This window comes from Mustela nigripes, chromosome 7, assembly GCF_022355385.1.
Source record: "Mustela nigripes isolate SB6536 chromosome 7, MUSNIG.SB6536, whole genome shotgun sequence".
In the NCBI taxonomy this organism is placed as follows: domain Eukaryota; kingdom Metazoa; phylum Chordata; class Mammalia; order Carnivora; family Mustelidae; genus Mustela; species Mustela nigripes.
Genome location: NC_081563.1, coordinates 58,983,001 through 59,002,633, shown reverse-complemented (window position 1 = coordinate 59,002,633; position 19,633 = coordinate 58,983,001). Strand labels below are relative to the sequence as shown.

Below are 19,633 nucleotides of genomic sequence, written 5' to 3'. Positions count from 1 at the left end.
AGAGGGCGCTGCGGTTGGGAGAAGAACCTTTTCTTTCTAAGAGCGTTCGCCCTCCCCAAGTCAATTCCGCAGTAGAGGTGACCCGATTCCCTGAGGCTCTCTTTACAGGTGCTGGAATTGTTCGCGCTCTTCTTAATCATGGTGAGTGTTAGCCCCTAGATCCTACTTACCCCCGACCTAAGCGCCCCTGTGTGGGGTTTCCTGCATTTGAAGGATTTGTGGGGCGGGGGCGGCTGTGCAAAGCACTGTCTTTCGAGCCCTTTGGAAAAACCCGACTCATCTTTTGGGGACTGTCGTAGTGACCCAGTAATTGGGAAGGGGTTGGTTTCCACCTGGGGAGCTCTTACGAGGGCTCTGGAGAAATTTGTCCTTGGAGAGGTTTGATCTCAGTCCTGCTGCATAGCGTGGGTGCAAAATAAGCTGCAGGTTTTCTCCAAAGCACGATACCAGGGTTTGATAAGGTTTGACTGGGGAGGCGGGGGTGTTGGGTCCTAACTTTTTTTTTTTTTTAATTGAGTCAACGGTATTTTTAAGGGCTTTTGTCACAAACCCCTTGAAAGCAGAAGGCCCTTAGTTATAGATTGTGCTTACCAGGTACTTCAGACTGCGATCGACATTTTCAAGAGCCGTGTTTCCGCCATATCTGATTTCATAAAATGTTATTTAAAACCTGTTCATTGATGTCCTTTTGTAATGACAGAATGTGTTGCAGTGATGGCATCACTAGCCAAATAACTAGTGCAGATGTTCTTTGTTGATTTGTAGGTTATGAATTCTAGAGCCACTTCTCTTAATGTTACACAATGTAACCATCTTGTGAAGGTCAGGATACCTAGATCGTCACATCTTGTCTCTCCTGAAAGGGGGGGGGGGTGGAGGCTGGTGAGGGAACTCTGACGTATGAATAATCTGCATGGTGTTTGAAGGTGAAATTTGACACCAGACAAATTTCTGTAGTACTTTTATTTATAGTTGAAGTTATTCTTCCCCGTTATCTCAAAATACTGAGATAGGTGGGGATTATGGGGAAATGTTTGAATGAATTGGAAATTTCCAGAACCTGGAAAGACATATTTTTAAGGCAAGGGTATCACTGCCTCCTCCACCTTTATAAAAAGCCAGTGGGGACAGCTACTAATTCTCAGTCAATGTTAAGCCTCAGTTTCCTACCTATAATTTAAATGATTTCAGTGGTCTCTGACTTAAGAAACTTAGCAAGAATGCAGAGGTAACAGAGAACCTGAGACTTCATAATTTTGGAACTGGATGGGACCTTAAAGATCATTTTGATGAATTTCCCCCTACTTCATATATTAAAATTGACATTATTGAAACCCAGAGAGAACGATTTCCTCAAGGTCATACAGCAGTTTGCTCCCAAGAGCCTTACAGCTCTTTCCGTCATACCATACTGTACAATACAGACAATTACCAAGTCATTTTGAAATTTTATTTTCTGTAGCTGAGGTTCTGGAGGAACATACAAATTCATATTGCAAATACAAACCAAAGTATTTTATCAGCATTTATATTACCTGATAGCTTTATTCCCTGTAATTCATTATATTGGAATTCTAGAATTAGAAGGGAATTTGGAAATTATTTACTCTAATTTTAAAAGTTAGCCCAGTGACATTAAATGATTTTCGCAAGGTCACAGGGAGAATCCTGGGCCCCCATTCTTTTGTTGTTTTGCAACACAGTAGATAAAGACAGGTCTCACCCTTGGAAGGTCACTTGGGCACCAGATAACACCGATGTCCCTAAGAAAGAACACTCCTGTCAGTTTACTGAAACTGACAGCCCTCTCAGGTGACTGAGAATCTCCTTGCCTCCTCTGGAGACCATGTGAACAATCACTGAGTTTAAAAAGAGTCATCTTTTGTAAGCTGTTCAAAGCGGTTTTTTTTTTTGGTTTTTTTTTTGTTTTTTGTTTTTTGTTTTTTTTTTAAGAGGAAATAGGGAAGGACACCAGGGATTAACTGTATGAACGAATCTAAATGATAGTTTCTTTTTTATATTACGGAAATATATGTAAATTATAAAGTTAAAAAAGGAATACATGGGGTTTTTCTGTAGAATAACAGAAAGAACACTTATATTCAAGCTTTACAACTGAGACTTGAGCACATGCGCAAGGCAGTCTGAATCTGCAGGAAGGTCATTAGAGCCCTGCCAAGAGCAGAGACATTCCTCCTTTGGATCTTGGCAGACTGCCCAGATATCTAAGCAAAGAATAGTAACCTGTCTTCACACTGTAACATTGTAGAAAGTCAGCAGGAATCTCCCACCCTCCTGTTATTCTACTGCAATGTTGCAAAGAGCAAAAAAGAACCAAATAGGCTCATCTTTTCCCATTTCATAATCAAACATTCAGGCATATACTAGGCTTCATCCTACTTTTAGTAAGATAGAATTACCTGTGAAAATAACTTGTTCATAGATCTAGAAGAAGGAAACTGCTGAGATGGAATTAGCAGCTCTTCATTAGCTGGCCACAAGCACTTCACTGAAGACTGTGATACTGGGAGCACATTTTTTTTTAGCAGCTAAACCTAAGATTGACTACATTATTGTGTTCTAACCATCTACCTGCCCTCATAGCAAGGCAGTGGTGGTTCACAGTCTAGTAGAGAGTAACAGACATATAAGTAGAACACCACAGGGTAGAAGAATCCTTAGAGGAAAATTCTGTGGTGACAGAGATCTATAATTCTAGTATTGGCAACATACTGTTCTTAATGCTTTTTATGTTAACTCTCAATCTGTACAACTACCTTATTTGTTAGGTGGCTGCTATCATTGTCTTCACTTTACTGTGAGGAAACTGAATGCAGCAGTTAAGTAACTTGTGAAAAGCACACAGCTGATGGGTTGTAAAGCCAGGATTTGAACCCAGAACATCCAGCTCTAGAGGCTATCTCTCTACTATACTCTACCACCTCTCTAGACCTCTGTTTTAGAAAATTGGGCTATCCTCTTGTTTCCTGCATATAGTTCACTAATGGATTATCTGGCTTGAAATAGTACCAGGTACATAATAGAGATCCAGTAGTGTATGGTTTAATGAATGAAGTAAGATAACAGTTTATCAATTGATTAATAAAACTATATCATTAGAACTAGGACATAATTTTCCTAACTATAGCTGGAATTATTGTGATCACTAAGTTTCCAACCCTCTCAATGCAAGTATATATGAATAAATTATTTTAAACAGTTTTTTAGAGCATGTTAGGTTTGCTTCCAAACAACTCTTTTTTTTTTTTTAAGATTTTATTTATTTATTTGACAGAGAGAGATCACAAGCAGGCAGAGAGGCAGGCAGAGAGAGAGGAAGGGAAGCAGGCTTCCTGCTGAGCAGAGAGCCCGATGCGGGGCTCGATCCCAAGACCCTGAGATCATGACCTGAGCCGAAGGCAGAGGCTCAACCCTCTGAGCCACCCAGGTGCCCCCCAAACAACTCTTTTACATTTCCAGGTTTGGGGTAGTGATTTTACAAGATCCAGCCATTCCTTCATCAAGTATTTGAGCTCCAGCTATGTGGCAGGCATTGTTGTAGGCAGTTGGAATACAGTAGTAAATAAAACAGACAAAGCCCCTGTCCTTAAGGAGCTTGCATTCTAAAAAGAAATTCTTTAGAATTTAGAAATTAGAATTTAAAAATACAGAATTTAGAAATTCTTCCTCTATTCCCTTTTTCTCACCTACTCCAAGGGAAGAGGGGAAAATGACAGAATTAAAAACATGTAAAGGCCATATGATGAAAAATAACCATATATGATAACTTTAGCATTCCTTATAAACCTGACATCTGTTTGGAAACATAAGACTGTCTTGGGGGGGGGAGGTTTATTTGGGGAATTACCGTATTTTGTCTTGTTAGGGGTATGAAGGCCTAGGGGAAAAGTTGGAAAAGAAAATGGGGAAGAGACTCAGAAGGTCAGGGAGTAAACTCTCCGTAGTTTTCTCCTTTTTTGCACTCACATCCTGGTCACTCATCTGTAAGGAAGAAATACATACATAGTCTGCTACATACAGATTCATTTCTCTACGGCAGTTGGCACTTCTTTCCTTAGAGTTTTTTCCTTTGATTTCTCTGGGTGTCAAATTGCTAAATACTTCTGACCTTCAGAGGTTAGGATTGGGAGGTCATAGCACATAGTCTCCTTCCATCCCAAAGACATGACTCACCTGGAAAAGGAAATTGTAAATATAAAGAAATCAAAGACTTCTGCCCCATTCATTTTAGTGGACCACTTCTCTCGTCCAGGTAACAATAGAGGTGACTCCGTGAAAGTCCATTTACACAGTATTGTCAAGGAAAGGAACAGTCCACCTTGTTCAGATTTGTACATCTAATGTATCCATTAAGTTTCCAAACATTTTTGTTCAGCTCTTTTTAATATAAATATTTCTGTCTTTTTAATTATCTGAGCTGCTTTTTTTTAGTGACTCCGGATCATCACTTTGAATATTAGTTATTATTTGTGTCCATATGTCTGTATTTTGTTCAGGGTCTGTTGAGGTCTATAAAACAACTTCTGTTACAACTATTATGCTCTTTGTACTTCCTCTCTTTTAAAATTACTTTTCTTTTGGAATCAGGTTGTCAAAAGTCCCTATATTGTCATAATAGTTATTTAGTGGTAAAATTTATAATAATCCAGTATTCTCTAGCTTATCTTTCTCCTTAAATAAAAAATGCAGACTTATTTTTCCTCCTTCAGGTAGTCAAGTCAAATCATTATTAGTAGTTTTATTAAAACTTCTGACTCATTGTAAGTGGAAAATTTTAACTAACCACTGTCACTTGTCTTCCTGGTGTGAGGGATTCTATTTTAGCAGATGGGGAGTGGGGGGATTTGCATAAGAGGATTTATGAGGTTCTAGTTGCTGCCAGAGTTTGTATCACCATATAAGGCACATCAATTCTTTTGGGCCTATTTCAGTGGCAAAATAGCTTTGACGAGATGGACAAGATTTTGTAAGTAACTCCAGGATAACATGAGAGTTAAGTAACACTGCATAAATATCTAGCCAAAGGACACATGTTCCAGAAGTTGCTCAGCTGATTTGTGCATGCTGTATTTACTGGGACAAGCCCGGAATAAGTTTATCTTCCACTAAGCCAAATGTGAAGAGACTTTAAAATTTTACATAAACTTCTGAAGTATGGGGTTGTCTTATTATAGAGAAAATCCTGAATGTCTTTAGGGCAAAATAGCATTTTAAAATAAGATGTTAATTAATGCGTCTCTTTCGTTACAGTCTGAACCAATCAGAGTCCTTGTGACTGGAGCAGCTGGTCAAATTGCATATTCCCTGCTGTACAGTATTGGAAATGGATCTGTCTTTGGTAAAGACCAGGTAGGGGAACTATCTATGAACTGCAAATCAAAATAAGAATAATATCAATAAACCCTGTATTTAGTTTCAAAGAAATATTTTAATGACAAAAGGGATGGGTTATCCCAATAATTATACGGGGCACACTGCTATAAATATAAGCTGGTATCTTATTTGTATGTACCCCTCCAGCCATTGAAAATGCTTTGCGTATTAACCATTCTGCATACTTTATTTAGTTGACTTGGTTCAGCCATCAGATAGTGGTCTCTGGAAAATTTTCCCTAGTAACAGTAACTACTAGGGTAGGGAAAGTCATGTGGGAGAGAAAGTCGCTGAATTAGCACTAACTTATTGATAAATGGTCTTTAGACCCAAAATAGTCAGAAGGCAGATCTGCTTTTCAGTTTAAAGAGACGCCCCCTGTTCTTTTTTTTTTTTTAAGTATAATGACACCCCCTTTTCTTACTCCCTTATTCCACTAAAACCCTTTCTTAAGTGTGCATTTATTCCTTCTCTTCACCCATAGATATTAAGTTCATCCCTCATGTCAGATAATATTTAGCTTTCCGTGAACTAAAATTTACAAGAGGACTTTTTTGTGACTAAATGAATAACCTACACTGACAGATGTTGTCCTTACTGTTTACTTGGCAGCCAATAATTCTTGTGCTGTTGGATATCACACCCATGATGGGTGTCCTAGATGGTGTCCTAATGGAACTGCAAGACTGTGCCCTTCCCCTCCTGAAAGGTGAGTTGGGGGGTGGAGGATAAAAGGATTTTATAGTATTTTATGTCTTTCAAAAAACAGATTTAGATTTTTAACTAGCCTCTCAATTAGAAACTATTTCAGAAAAGTGTTTTTTGTTGTTTTTTGAGCTACAATTATTTGGTAAGATGTATACCAAGAATAAGTAAGGGTAAAAGCAAGAAGTAACCAATGTCAGTTAAGAGACGATGCTTTTTTCCAGCATTCTTATAATTTACCTTACTAATTAAGGATAATGTTGCATAAGGGTTATACACTTGAGATTGTCTGCATTGTGTTTTGAAATGTATTTAAAAAGCAGTAGCAATGCCTAAATTATGCAGCTCTAAATGATGTCTTCCAGACTTATATGTTACCCTGAGGCTAGAAATTGTTTGGTCCCTCACATATAGTCCTAACCCACAGCCGGTCATCAGATTGAGATACAGCATAAATTGTCCTAGTCATATGCTGCATAGTTTGAAAAAGCCCATGAGGGTTCTGCTAAGAGCCTTTAGGAATCATTGAAATATTACACAAATGTAAGATAGAAGTCTTAAATTTGATTGACGGCTTCATTCAAATGTTAGGTCAACTTGTAAACTAATTTGAATATTTTTCTTTAGGTATCCCTTCATTATTATCATTTTTTTTTAGTAAGGATTAATTAATAATGCTCTCCCAAGTTTGCACAAGCAAAATATATACACATCCAATGCTCAGAGGGGTGCCTGGGTGACACAGTGGGTCAAGTGTCCACCTCTTCTTGGTTTCAACTTGGGTCATGGTTCTGAGTTCTGCATCAGACCACCCTCAACAGGAGTCTCTCAATCTTTCCTTCTCCCTCTATCCTCCCCCCACATATTGCATGTTTGTGGATCTCACTTTCTCTCTTTCTCTCTAAGATAATAGGTGAATAAATCTAAAAAAAAAAAAAAATGTTCAATTCATATGTCCATTCAATAAACATTTACAAAGGGGTACTCTCTTGTCTGAATCATTTGGGTGCATAGTTATATAAGAGAGTGCTTTGCCCTGCCAAGCTATTCTGCTGGCTCCCTTTCCTCATGCTCTCTTTCTTTTTTTAAAATGAAGTATAGTAGACATACAACTCACCCTCTATTTCTGAATCAGCTTTATTGCATTGTCACATTTTTATTCCTTTCTCTGCTGAGTTCTTTTGCTCCCTAATGGGTTCAGGTTACAGTCAGCTTGTCTTTAGTCAGCTGTGAATATGACAGGGAGTGTAGAGTCTGCAAATAAGTATTCATGGCTGGGAAGAAGATTCCCCTTACCAACTGGTGTTTCTTTGTATACCTGCTGGGGGCTCTACAGCAGCCTTACTGTAACACAGTTTGACTCTCCTAAAAACTTACCAATGACAATGCTGAATCCTGGTTGGCTTAGTCCATTTGGGCTACTATAACAAAAATACCATAGACTGAGTTGCTTATAAACCACAAAAATTTAATTCTCATAGTTCTGGAGGTTAGGAAATCAAGACTAAGGCATATTCACATTCTGGTGAGAGACCATTTCCTAGTTCCATCTTCTTCCTGTGTCCTCAAGACAGAAGGGGTGAAGAATCTCTCTGAGACCTCTTGTAGAAGGCCATTAATCCTATTCATGAGGGGATCTACCTTTATAACCTAACCATCTTCCACAGGCCCTGCCTTATAATACCATCACATTGGGGATTAGGTTTCAACCTGAATTTTGTGAGGGACAGAAACATTCAGTCTATAGTACTGATCATGGCATTTTTAATACGGTCAGTAAAGGGGAGTGATGATTTATGTTCTTTAATCAAAGAGTAAGTAGTATATATTTACTGGGCTAGCACAGGGAATAGTGGTTGACCTCTTGACCAGCCTGGGCTGGAATTACAGGTTCACTGCTTTTTGATGGCAGATTAACCTCCTTACACCTCTTTGTCTTCATAAAATACTAAGAATAAATTTGATACAACAAAATTTGTAGTGTTATTCCTGGCATGAAGCTCCTCAATAAACATTATTTTGAATCTGTGATTGATATCTTAGATCTTAAAGTAATCACAACTTAAAGGTTAGGTAAATTAATTTCTCCTATCATGTTATTGGTAGTTGGTTTGAATAACAAATGTTGCACAGAGTTGAAAGTTTATATTGTGTTTTGCATCATACCTGATCATAGAACAAAAGCTGTAGAGTTTTCAAACTTGAAATGATTACTGAAATAGGAAAAGCAAAATTAATTTACATTTTATTATGTTTGTTGATTATATAACTTTTCCTTTCTTAGGCCCCTGAAACTTTTATCATTGTGATATGTAAAGTAAACATTTGCTACAAAGTGAAAGAATTACTGGCTAGGTTGAGTGTGAAAAAGAAAACCTCAGACTTTGGTGTTTCAGTAGCTCTGCATATTTATTGCCCTGTTCACAGATGTCATTGCAACAGATAAAGAAGATGTTGCCTTCAAAGACCTGGATGTGGCCATTCTTGTGGGCTCCATGCCAAGAAGGGATGGCATGGAGAGGAAAGATTTACTTAAAGCAAATGTGAAAATCTTCAAATGCCAGGGTGCAGCCTTGGAGAAGTATGCCAAGAAGTCAGTTAAGGTGACCAATACAGTATTTTATGGGGTTTCTATTATCAGCATTTGAAATTTCTTTTTTTAGCATTTAAGTAAAGACAAAATTACTTGCTTTCTCCCCCATTACTTTTCTGCAGCGGTCAGTAAATACAGATAGAGTTTTACTTGATAAGCTCTCCTTTTCTGAGTTTTTTTTTTTATAATGTAGAAATCTTTATTTAGAGGTTCTCAAAAATATTTTGTCCATTACTGTGATACGGAAATTTACTGTTAATTTACAGTCCTATAGAGAAGGCACAGAACCTTCTGATGCCTTTTTGATGCATGAGAATATTTGTTCAGATGTTTGGATTTGTGTGTATGATGATAGGGAGAGATGGCTGTAAGCTGTGTTCTCAGCATTGAGATGGTGACTTCTGAAATGCTCAGATTTTTCTTAATCCAGAGATATTTGATATACTTGTCTTTTGAGGAGTTGGTTGGTATTACTTCCTCTTCTCTTTGTGTGGAAGCTACTTTAGTTTCTGAATTTGCCTTACTTAATATTACAATAAGGCCTCTTTTTACCAAATAAGTAAGCAAAAAGGCTTGTTGGTTAGAGGTTTTACTGATTTTGTTAGACTTATTCTTCCCAGTCCTGACTTTAAACAAAGGTAAAAGAAAATGTTTAAGATTTTAAAGTTGCCAGTTACAATGTTCTGTTACAATATTTTATACATACCTGAATTTTTGCTTCCTGTAGAATTCATCTTAAATAGCGTACTTTTATTTTCTGTAATCATTAACAGAAAATAGTAGAAATGAGTAGAAATTCATGGGTCTCTTAATAAAAAATGACAGCATTGTTTGGGCTGATCCAGGCTGCTTAGAGCTGTGCTGCTTGCACTATAATCACCCCTCAGCTAAGTGTCCTTTTTGGAAAAATATTTACTGACACTGGGGGCATTAGAGTATCAGATCTTTAGCTTGTTCTCCAATGGGCCAGAAAGACTAAGGGTACTGTGTGTGTGTAGAGGGAGAGAAATGGAAAAAATTAGGAAATCTGGGTAAAGAGGATGTGGGAGATAGTCTTTGTAATAAGCTCACAGCTTTTCAGTAAGTTTGACATTATTTCCCAGTAAGTTTATAGTTTTATTAAAGAATCTAAAACTTAAAAGGTTAAGTACATGTGGACATCTTCCTATACTGTATTATAATATAGTATATCCTGTACTTCCCCAGTTAAAAAAAAAAAAGTAGCCTGAAGTACTTTCTGCTAATGATTGATTCAAAGGGTATAGAGTGGATAGGACTTGGTAATCTGTATTCTAGCAAACCCCAGTTAATTCTTAGGATTAGGCAAGATTAAAAATTTCCTCTAATTAATAAAAAGAAATTACTGTCTAAAGTTAAACTGCTCAAGTCAAATTTCTTTCTTGGACTGGTTTTATGAGAAGGAAAATTTTATGAATGAATTGTTCTCTCAGAGCCTTTGATTACGTGTTTGTGTGTCGTGTGTGGTAAAGAGATAAATGCTCTGTCTCTGTTCTGGCACAAAACAAAATGGATAGACATGTACCTTTGGTCTTGCATGCTGCAACCTGGAAAACAACTTGTGTACATGTTGGTACCTTTATTAAAGAAAGACATGTTTCAGTAATCACACCAGACACCAGCAGTGGAGTGGAAATACTATGGAAACTATAGTGGTAACTATACTTAGCTCATACAAACTTGATACAAAGGCTACATGTTACACATTTATCAGTCATATTCTAAGATAGTTTAGTTCATCAATTTATGATGTGTAACTTCACTGTGCCTCCCATATATCCTAGGTTATCGTGGTGGGGAACCCAGCCAATACCAACTGCCTGACTGCTGCCAAGTCGGCACCATCCATTCCCAAGGAGAACTTCAGTTGCTTGACTCGTCTGGATCACAACCGAGCTAAAGCTCAGGTAGAAAAACACCTTTTAAAATCTTGAATTTTCAGCTTTAAAACCTTTTTCTCACACTTTTAAAGTAGCTAACGCTTACTTTTTTGTTTTTGTTTAGTAGGAAGCTATTCTTTATTTTTAAGATTTTTATTTATTTATTTGACAGAGAGAGATCACAAGCAGGCAGAGAGGCAGGCAGAGAGAGAGGGGGAAGCAGGCTCCCCGCTGAGCAGAGATCCCAATTCAGGGCTTGATACCAGGACCCTGGGATCATGACCCAAGCCAAAGGCAGAGGCTTAACCCACTGAGCCATCCAAGTGCCCCCAAGTAGAAAGCTATTCTAATTTGTTAGGAAGTCTTTGCATCTAGACTCTTAAGGAGGCTGAACTTTTACTTAATTTTCTCAACTATAGTTCATTTGCTAACTATGCCAAAATACTGTTCCTAATGTCCTCTTGCTACAGGGGTTAAACAAAAAAAAAGTCATTGGGGGCACCTGGGTGGTTCAGTCATTTAAATCTCTAAGTCTTGATTTTAGTTCAGGTCTTGATCTCATCAGGGTTATGAGTTTAGACCCTCCCTGGAGCTCCATGCTGTGCATAGAGCCTACCTTAAAAAAAAAAAATTGGTTATTAGTATAATTAATAGGACAATGCATAGTTTATTTTTTCCAGATATATAGAACATTATAAAAAAGATTTGAGCTTTTTGTGTTTTGTGTGGTTCTGCTTCCTTTTTCCCTATAGCTAACCCAGCAGATTCAGATTTTTTAATGTTTTATATTTAATTTTATTTTTATATCTTTTTAATGTTCTACATGTTTCCATAAAACATTCTACTTTGAACTATTTAGAAACTAAATTTTAATTGTTCTCAAGTTTCCTTACCCCTTGGAGTTTTAGATAAAAGTGCCAAGGGGTCAGTGACCAGCAGCTCTTCGAAAAATGAGGTGCCACCTCTGATCATTTGTGCTGGTTTCCTAGGCTTTCTCGGGTCTAGATGATCCCAGTGCCCCTGAAAGCCATAACAGAGTTCTAGTTTCTTGGACATAACTTCTTTCCTTTTTCCCTAGCAACTTTCTGGCCATACCTCCTCATCCACAGGTCATCACTATTAGATAGGTCTTTGAATTCAGTCCTTTTTCTTCTAAAGAAGACAGTTTTGTTTAGTTTGAAGAAAACATTTTATCAAAAGATGGTGTGAGGTCTAAGTTGAAAAACCACTGCTTTAAACTGAGAATTGATCATCTTCCAGCTTTGGAGTTACCCAGTAACAGAGAAAAGAATTGACATTTTGTTAAGCCTCTACCCTAAGCTGAATGCTCTGTGTGTAACTTATCATTTCATTTTTCTAATACCTATATGAGATAGGTCATTATCTCTGTTTTATACACAGAAACCAGAAGCCCCAAATGGTCTGGGATCATAGTCATATAGCTAGTAAATGATGAAGCCAGCTAGATTTGCCTGACTCCAAAACCCTTAGGTGTGTTCTTACGTAAAGAGATTATGTGGCCTAAGTTCACTTACTGGCTCTGTGACCTTGAGGAAGTGTATTCAAGGTATAAAATGGGATAATACTTCTACCTCAAAGGGAAGTTATGTGGATTAAATAAGATAAGATCTAAGTTAAGTTCTTTTATGGTACCTGTCACATAATAAAACTCAATAAAGATTGGCTGTATTTAGTAGTAATGATTTTTATTAGCAGTATTATTTTTTTTTAAGACTTTATTTGACAGATCACAAGTAGGCAGAGGGGCAGGCAGAGAGAAAGGTGAAGGGAAGCAGGCTCCCCACTGAGCAGAGAGCCCGATGCGGGGCTTGATCCCAGGACCCCAAGATCATGACCTGAGCCGAAGGCAGAGGCTTTAACCCACTGAGCCACCCAGGCGCCCCAGCAGTGTTAATTAAGAGGCCTATAACTAAGAGTTGAGAAGAACCACACCTCATATATCTCCTTGAAAATTCCATTAATTTAGAAGGTCGTTAGATAATCTGTTAGGTTGTAGATCTTTCCTGTGGGGCTTTAGGCTGTGAACTGGGTCTTTTTCCTTACTTTTTAACTAAAGTTGAGGCGGGTAGAAAGAATGGGAGTTCATTTGAATAAGTGGAAGCAGGAGATTGTGTACTACAAAACAGTCATGAAGGAAAAGATGGTTTTAGGTGGTACATTTGTAGGTTCTAGATGGCCAGATGGTAACTTACTTGCAACAACGGAAAAGAGGTAAAATGACTCCACTGAAAAACTTGGTTTTTGCTGTTTCAACTGAGGCATTGGTGAAGGCAGGCACTGGAAAATTCTGCTTCCAGAGGTACTACTAAGTGATACTTTGTCCCAGTGCCCAAAACAGTTCTCCCTGTAAGGGCAAAAGTCTGAGAGAGGAAAGAGAGAAGTAGTAGTCTTGTTAGACTTTAACTTGGCATTTGTTCCAGTATGTCAGTCTGGCATAGTGAGAACTTTTGGCAAGTTTTTGAAAAAGCAGTTTCTTCTTCCTGTAGGAGTTGGAGTTGTTCATCCAGTGAGAAAAATAACAAGCTCAAAGACTTAATTTCTTACATGAATGTTGCTAGCCTTACATAATTTATTTTGGAAATCAGAAGACCTAGCTCCCTAGTGACTGTTTATCACCTGCAGAATCCCCCTGTGTATTTGTAAACCAGAGCTGCATATGAATGCCAACAGGGTATTTTGGCAATAAAACTAATAGCTGGTATGGGGGTGCGGAAGAGCAGGAGGAATTACTGGGCTGGAGAATTAGTCCAAAACTGTTTAACAGAACTACATGTTAGACGTGAAAGGTCGAAGGGAGCAAGGAAGTGGAATCCTGGATACATGTTAATTTAGACTAGCTCTAATATGAATGAAATTCAGAGACTGCATCTGCAAAGTATTGACTTTGCTATCCATTCAGAAGTAAATTAGCTGAGTGGATAAATAAAATAAAATAGAATAAATTAAAAGGGGAAGTAGGCAACAGGACAAAGAAAGTAAGGAGTTTCCTGTAGCTTCATCATACTTTGGAGCAGTTAGGACTGACATTCAGCAAAATTACAGGTTCTAAGTTTTCGGTAATAGACATCTTGGGTTACTTGCCTTGGGTAAATTTTCCGTTTTCTCTGTGATACTAGCTAAATAGAAGTAAGGGCAATTCTTCCCAAGTCCTTGAAGGTCATGGCACACACAGAAAATGGTACTTCACAGCACACCACTGTGCCTGCACCACTAAGCAGATGGGTTGCTGGATTCTCTAGAAACCAACTGTCCAGCTAATTTGTGAGACTAAATGGTAAATAGCCGTAATACTTACAGAACTCTAGATGAAGCAGGGTTTAGCTGAGAAGTGATTTTTAAATATCAAAAACAGATTTTAAGAGAATTAAAATCATTTAACTATTCTAGGATTTAAGAAGTCTCAACATTAGGGTCATAGTGAAAGTAAACACAATTGGATTCTTACTTGACTGAGTAAATTGGTATAAAGATGACTCAAGTCACTGCAAACATTTCAGGTATTGGCCTTTTTCATCAGTATCCTTTTTGTTTGGTTGGCTGCTGTTTTGTTCTTACTTTTTATTTTGTTGTAATTATAAACTCAGAAGAAGTTAAATAGTACAGAGAATCCCATGTCCCCATAAACTCACTTCCCCCATCAGTAACATGTTCCATGTCTATAGAGCTTTCTTAAAACTAGGAAATTGACTAAACTACACACAACACTGTTAATAGATTCACTCAGATTTCTACAGTTTTTACATTCATTTCTTTGTCTTTAATCACATATGTAGATTACTATAATCACCACAGTGAAGATACAGAACTGTTTGATGACCCATAAGAGAACCTCCTAATGCTGCCTCATTATAGTTATGTACTCCCATTCCTGAGCTCTAACAACCATTTATCTGTTCTTCATCTTAATTAATTTGGTCATTTTGAGAATGTCACAAAAATAGAATCATGTTATAAAAAATAAAAAATTAAAAAAAAAATAGAATCATGTAGTGAGTAAGAGACCTTTTGAGACTGACTTTTTTCATGCAAAAACCGTGAACTCTGGTGCAGCTATTTTTTTCTCCCATTTTTACCATAATATAAAAGAAGGGAAAATCACCCACAACGATACACTGACACATAAGCTCATAAAATCATAAAAAAATTTTTCTAAAACATACCCTTCTGGTTCATCACAGTTCTGCTATCTAAGAACAAATTATGCATACAACTAACTGTAATTTCTTTTTGCACATTCCCTTTTTAGGTGAATAACAAAATAAGTGAACTGATTTTGATCATTTATATCTTTTTTTTTAATACTTTATTCATATATTTGACAGAGAGAGAGATCACAAGTAGGCAGAGAGCAGGCAGAGAGAGGGGGAAAGCAGGCTCCCCACCGAGCAGGAAGCCCGATGCAGGGCTCGATCCCAGGACCCCGAGACCATGATCTGAGCTGAAGGCAGAGGTTCAACCCACTGAGCCACCCAGACACCCTATTTATATCTTTCAAAACATAATTTTCGAACTTTATCTGTGGATAGTGTACTACACTATATAATTGATAGTCATGTGACTACAAGGCATGCAGGATTTTTTTTTTTTTTTTTAAGATTTTGTTTATTTATTTGATAGAGATCACAAGTAGGCAGAGAGGCAGGCAGAGAAGGTGGGGGCGGGGAGCAGGCTCCCCGCTGAGCAGAGAGCCCAATGTGGGACTCAGTCCCTGGACCCTGAGATCATGACCCGAGACGAAGGCAGAGACTTAACCCACTGAGCCACCCAAGCGCTCCGGCATGCAGGATCTTAAAGTGATTTTTATTTGTTTGCTTTTTACATTTTTAAAATTTGTTTTTAAGTAACCTCTACACCTAACATGGGGCTCGAACTCAGGACTCCGAGGTCAAGCGTCACATGCTCCCCCAACTAAGCCAGCCACGTGTCTTCTTAAATGTTTTTTAAACCTATAGCTAGAAACTGTCATATTTGGTATCATTTTAGTATTTTATTTAAACTCTTTCCTTTGGTTTCCTAATCTGTAAATTGAAGACAACTATACTTTTAGTAATCTGAGCCTCTTTCAACTCTAAAATTCCATATTTAAGATCACTTGATTTAGGTATGTGGTAAAAAAAATTTCACCTAAATATGGAGAAATTCCCATACTCGAACCTGATTGCTCAGAAGTGCTGAGGAGACATCTCCAAGTAAATACAACAAAACAAAGGTCACATCTATATATTCTTAAGGTCTTGCTTGGTGTTTTATGTTGGCATTTTGTGTTTAATAAACCCCCTGTACTGATAAGTTCATCATAAACTGTAGGATGCTCTCTGCTCTTAAATATTCTAGCCTGTAATGTTTCAGGTTCACATTTTGTTTATACTGCTAAGCTTTGACGAAATTACCAAGCAATATTTCTTTCTTTTTTTTTTTAAATACAGATAGATAAAACTTGTGGGTTCTCTTGAAGTTTCAGAGGCCTTTAAAGATGTTTGTCAGACAGGCATAGTTTGAAATAAAAAGCATTTGTCTTAGTAATGCATTTGTTTTCTATTTCACTAGATTGCTCTTAAACTTGGTGTGACTTCTGATGATGTAAAGAATGTCATTATCTGGGGAAACCATTCCTCAACTCAGTACCCAGATGTCAGCCACGCTAAGGTGAAACTGCAAGGAAAGGAAGTTGGTGTTTATGACGCTCTGAAAGATGACAGCTGGCTCAAGGGAGAATTCATCACTGTAAGAAAAATCTCTTAACAGCCAAGCATAAAGAACTCTGGAGAGAGACACCCCATTGCTGACCCCAAGTGTCTCTCCATTTGGTGGCATGTTTCTCAAGGAGAGCAGACCTTTCACGGTTTTTCTGATGACTACATGCAGAGCCAGTCATGATCCTATCTGATTTGATCTGCTGTGTGGCGGTCAAGATTGGTTGCTAAAGTGGGGAAAAAACTAGAGTTCCTTCTAGTCCTCCAGTTAATCTTTATAAAGAGATCCATTTCTCTGTTGGAGTGTAGTAAACTTCTATGTGAATTTGTAGTTTTCTTTTTTCAAAAAGACACACTTGTAACTGAAATAGGTTGGTAAGGCCCATGCTGGGTAATTGTATGATTTTGGGAGGGGAATACATTAAACTGTAGCTGCGGTCTCTCACTCCAGTGTTAGTTTGGTAGTGATGAAAATTGTCCTTTCATGATTAAGTAATGCTGTCTCTGCCTGTCCCCAACCAGACTGTGCAGCAGCGTGGTGCTGCTGTCATCAAAGCTCGAAAGCTCTCCAGTGCGATGTCTGCTGCAAAAGCCATCTGTGACCACGTCAGAGACATCTGGTTTGGAACCCCAGAGGTGAGGACTCTGTGATTTGCACACGCCACTCTTTGATTTTTGTCCTCTGATGCTGTGATATGAAAAGAACATAACCTTGCAGTTAGGCAGGTTAGGTTTATATCCCAGATCAGCTGCCTATGAGCTGAATAATCTTGGGAAAGTTAATTAACCTTTGGTTATCTTTTATGTGGCATTCACCTTAGGGTTGTTAAGGATTAGATGAGAGAACTGGAAAACACCTAGTTACACCTGGTGGACGTGGGGGGTGGGTTTGTTTTTTTGTTTGTTTGTTTGTTTGTTTGTTTTTCTTAAAACTTATATTGGGCCAGAGCTTCCTCATTTATAAAATGAGGATTATGTTTCTCTGGCTTACTTTACAGGGATTAGGAGAGTAGAGTGAGATAATACCCATAAAAGTTACCCTGTCAGGGATGTGCCTGGTGATGCTTCCCTATACAGTATTGAAGTTACACACGTGGTAAGAAAGCATCACCAGGTTTGGTTTTTTTTTAATTCATGTGTCATTTGGTTGCATAAACTAATCCCTAAGCACCCCAAGAATGTAAAACATTGATTCTTATTTTCAGGGAGAATTTGTGTCCATGGGCATTATCTCTGATGGCAATTCCTATGGTGTTCCTGATGATTTGCTGTATTCCTTCCCTGTTACAATCAAGGTAAAGTATTCTGGGGTTATTTCCCTCTGTCCCATTCTGAGAAAGTAGTTGCATGTTTTTATTAATACTGGTATAATTTAGGAAGTTCTTCCTTTACTAAATTAGACATTTTTCTCAACTTCAAAATTCTGCAAAGCACAACTTCGGGTTACTAAAAGATTCAATCTGGAAAGCAAGATTCAACTTTTGATATTACATACTTTGTTATCATGACTCTAATACTGTATATCTATCAATAGTACCTTACTTTTTAAGTGTTGAACTTTTATCAGAATTATCTGTTAAGATCTGGATTTTGATTTCTTTAAATCAGTCTTTATAAACAGATACTCCTGTAGCTTTAAGTTCAGTCTGAGTTGTTGCTTGCTGGAAGATCAGTTCTAATTTAATTGTAAATCTTTTATATGCAATTATTTCCAAACAGAATAAGACCTGGAAGATTGTTGAAGGTCTCACTATTAATGATTTCTCACGTGAGAAGATGGACCTGACTGCAAAGGAACTGGCAGAAGAAAAAGAAACTGCTTTTGAATTTCTTTCTTCTGCCTGACTAGACAATCATTTTGATGTTACTAAAGGCTCTAAAGCTGAAGAATCTAAATGTCGTCTTTGACTCTAGTACCAAATAACAATAATGTTAAACTTAAATTACTTGTGAAAAACACCACATTTGAAAGATTGTGTGCTTCTTGGTATAAATTTGTGACAGTTTATCATCATGCTGTTAGTGCTGCATCCTAAATAAAATATATATTCAAATGAAGATGACTCAGACTCTTACTTCCAGCTAACATTTCATCGCTCTTCTAAAAGCAAACTTGCATGTTTCCCAGCTTGGGGTTATTTTTTTTTTTAACTAGAGGAAGGTAGTAAAGACAGAAAATGTTAAAAAGTAAAGGATAATTCTCTTCTATTCAATTTTTTTATTTTTGTTTTTTTTTTTTTTTAAGAGGGAGCAGGATGAAGGACAGAAGGAGAGTGAGAGAAACTCAAGAAGCAGGCTCCACGCCTGGTGCAGAGCCCCTCACAGGGCTCGATCTCACAACCCTGAGGTCATGACCTGAGCCAAAGTCAGGATCTTAACTGACTGAGCCACCCAGGCACCCCTCTCTTCTATTTAAATAGGATAGGAAAATCGCCTTGATAATGAATCCATCTACTCGAGAATATATTTTTAAACATTACCTACATTAGGCTATTAAATACTCAACAGTTTCTATATCTTGAAGGTTAGTTCATACTTTGTGGCTAATGTAATTTTAACATTATCTGTTAAGTAGGTTGCAGAAATACTATTACCAGTTTAAAGCCATTTGATGAAATTACAACAATCATTTTTCATGATGAAAGGAAAAGTAATCTTCCCTTGATGTATTACCATATAGCAGATAAGGAATAATTTACATTTCATAACTGGTAAATGCCACAGAAATGTATGCTAGTGGGAATGTTCTCGATCTAAGCTTATAACTAGAAACAGTATTGTTCAAAAAATTAGTCTTTTTTTCCAAAATTCATCAGGACAGAGACCTCTATCTTTTCATTCTTGTACTTAATTCATTGTACATAATAGACAATATCCTAAATTTCTCAGGGCCTAGTCTAGTGCTCTTCATGGGTACTCAAATACTTATTTGGATTTGTAACATAAAACTACCCATATCGGGGCACCTGGGTGGCTCAGTTGATAAGCGTGTGCCTTTGGCTCAGGTCATGATCCCAGGGTCCTGGAATGGAGCCCTTCATCAGGCTCTCTGCTGGGTGGGCTTTTCCCTCCCTCTCCCATTCCTGCTTGTGTTCCCTCTCTCGCTGTGTCTCTGTCAAAATCTTAAAAAAATAAAACAAAAAAACAAACTACCTATACCATTTCATATTTCAGATGTAGAAAAAAGAAACCAGTGAGTAAAAAGTGGTTTTAGAACTGTTGTTAATCAGATACATAAAAACAAAATTTCATATGAATCTATTTAGGTTTTATATAAAGAAAGCATGAATGTGTTCCATTTATTAAATTATTCTCTCTCAGTTCCAAAT

The 19,633-nt window shown here is 37.5% G+C and overlaps 1 protein-coding gene across 1 annotated transcript; it reads left to right on the top strand.

Annotated features, from left to right (window-relative positions):
• Positions 1 to 35: 35 nt before the first annotated feature.
• On the top strand, positions 36 to 18,362 carry MDH1 (malate dehydrogenase 1). The gene is made up of 9 exons (XM_059405986.1): positions 36 to 141; positions 5,272 to 5,370; positions 6,007 to 6,103; positions 8,527 to 8,702; positions 10,495 to 10,617; positions 16,159 to 16,335; positions 16,827 to 16,940; positions 17,510 to 17,599; positions 18,024 to 18,362. Exons 1-9 carry the CDS (start codon positions 139 to 141, stop codon positions 18,147 to 18,149), a joined length of 1,005 nt encoding a protein of 334 aa, XP_059261969.1. The 5' UTR covers positions 36 to 138; the 3' UTR covers positions 18,150 to 18,362.
• Positions 18,363 to 19,633: the final 1,271 nt, after the last annotated feature.

Coding starts and splice junctions, on each gene's coding strand:
- MDH1 (XM_059405986.1), top strand. Junction 10,618..16,158: donor ACAACCGAGCTAAAGCTCAG/GTAGAAAAACAC, acceptor CTATTTCACTAG/ATTGCTCTTAAACTTGGTGT. Junction 16,336..16,826: donor TCAAGGGAGAATTCATCACT/GTAAGAAAAATC, acceptor GTCCCCAACCAG/ACTGTGCAGCAGCGTGGTGC.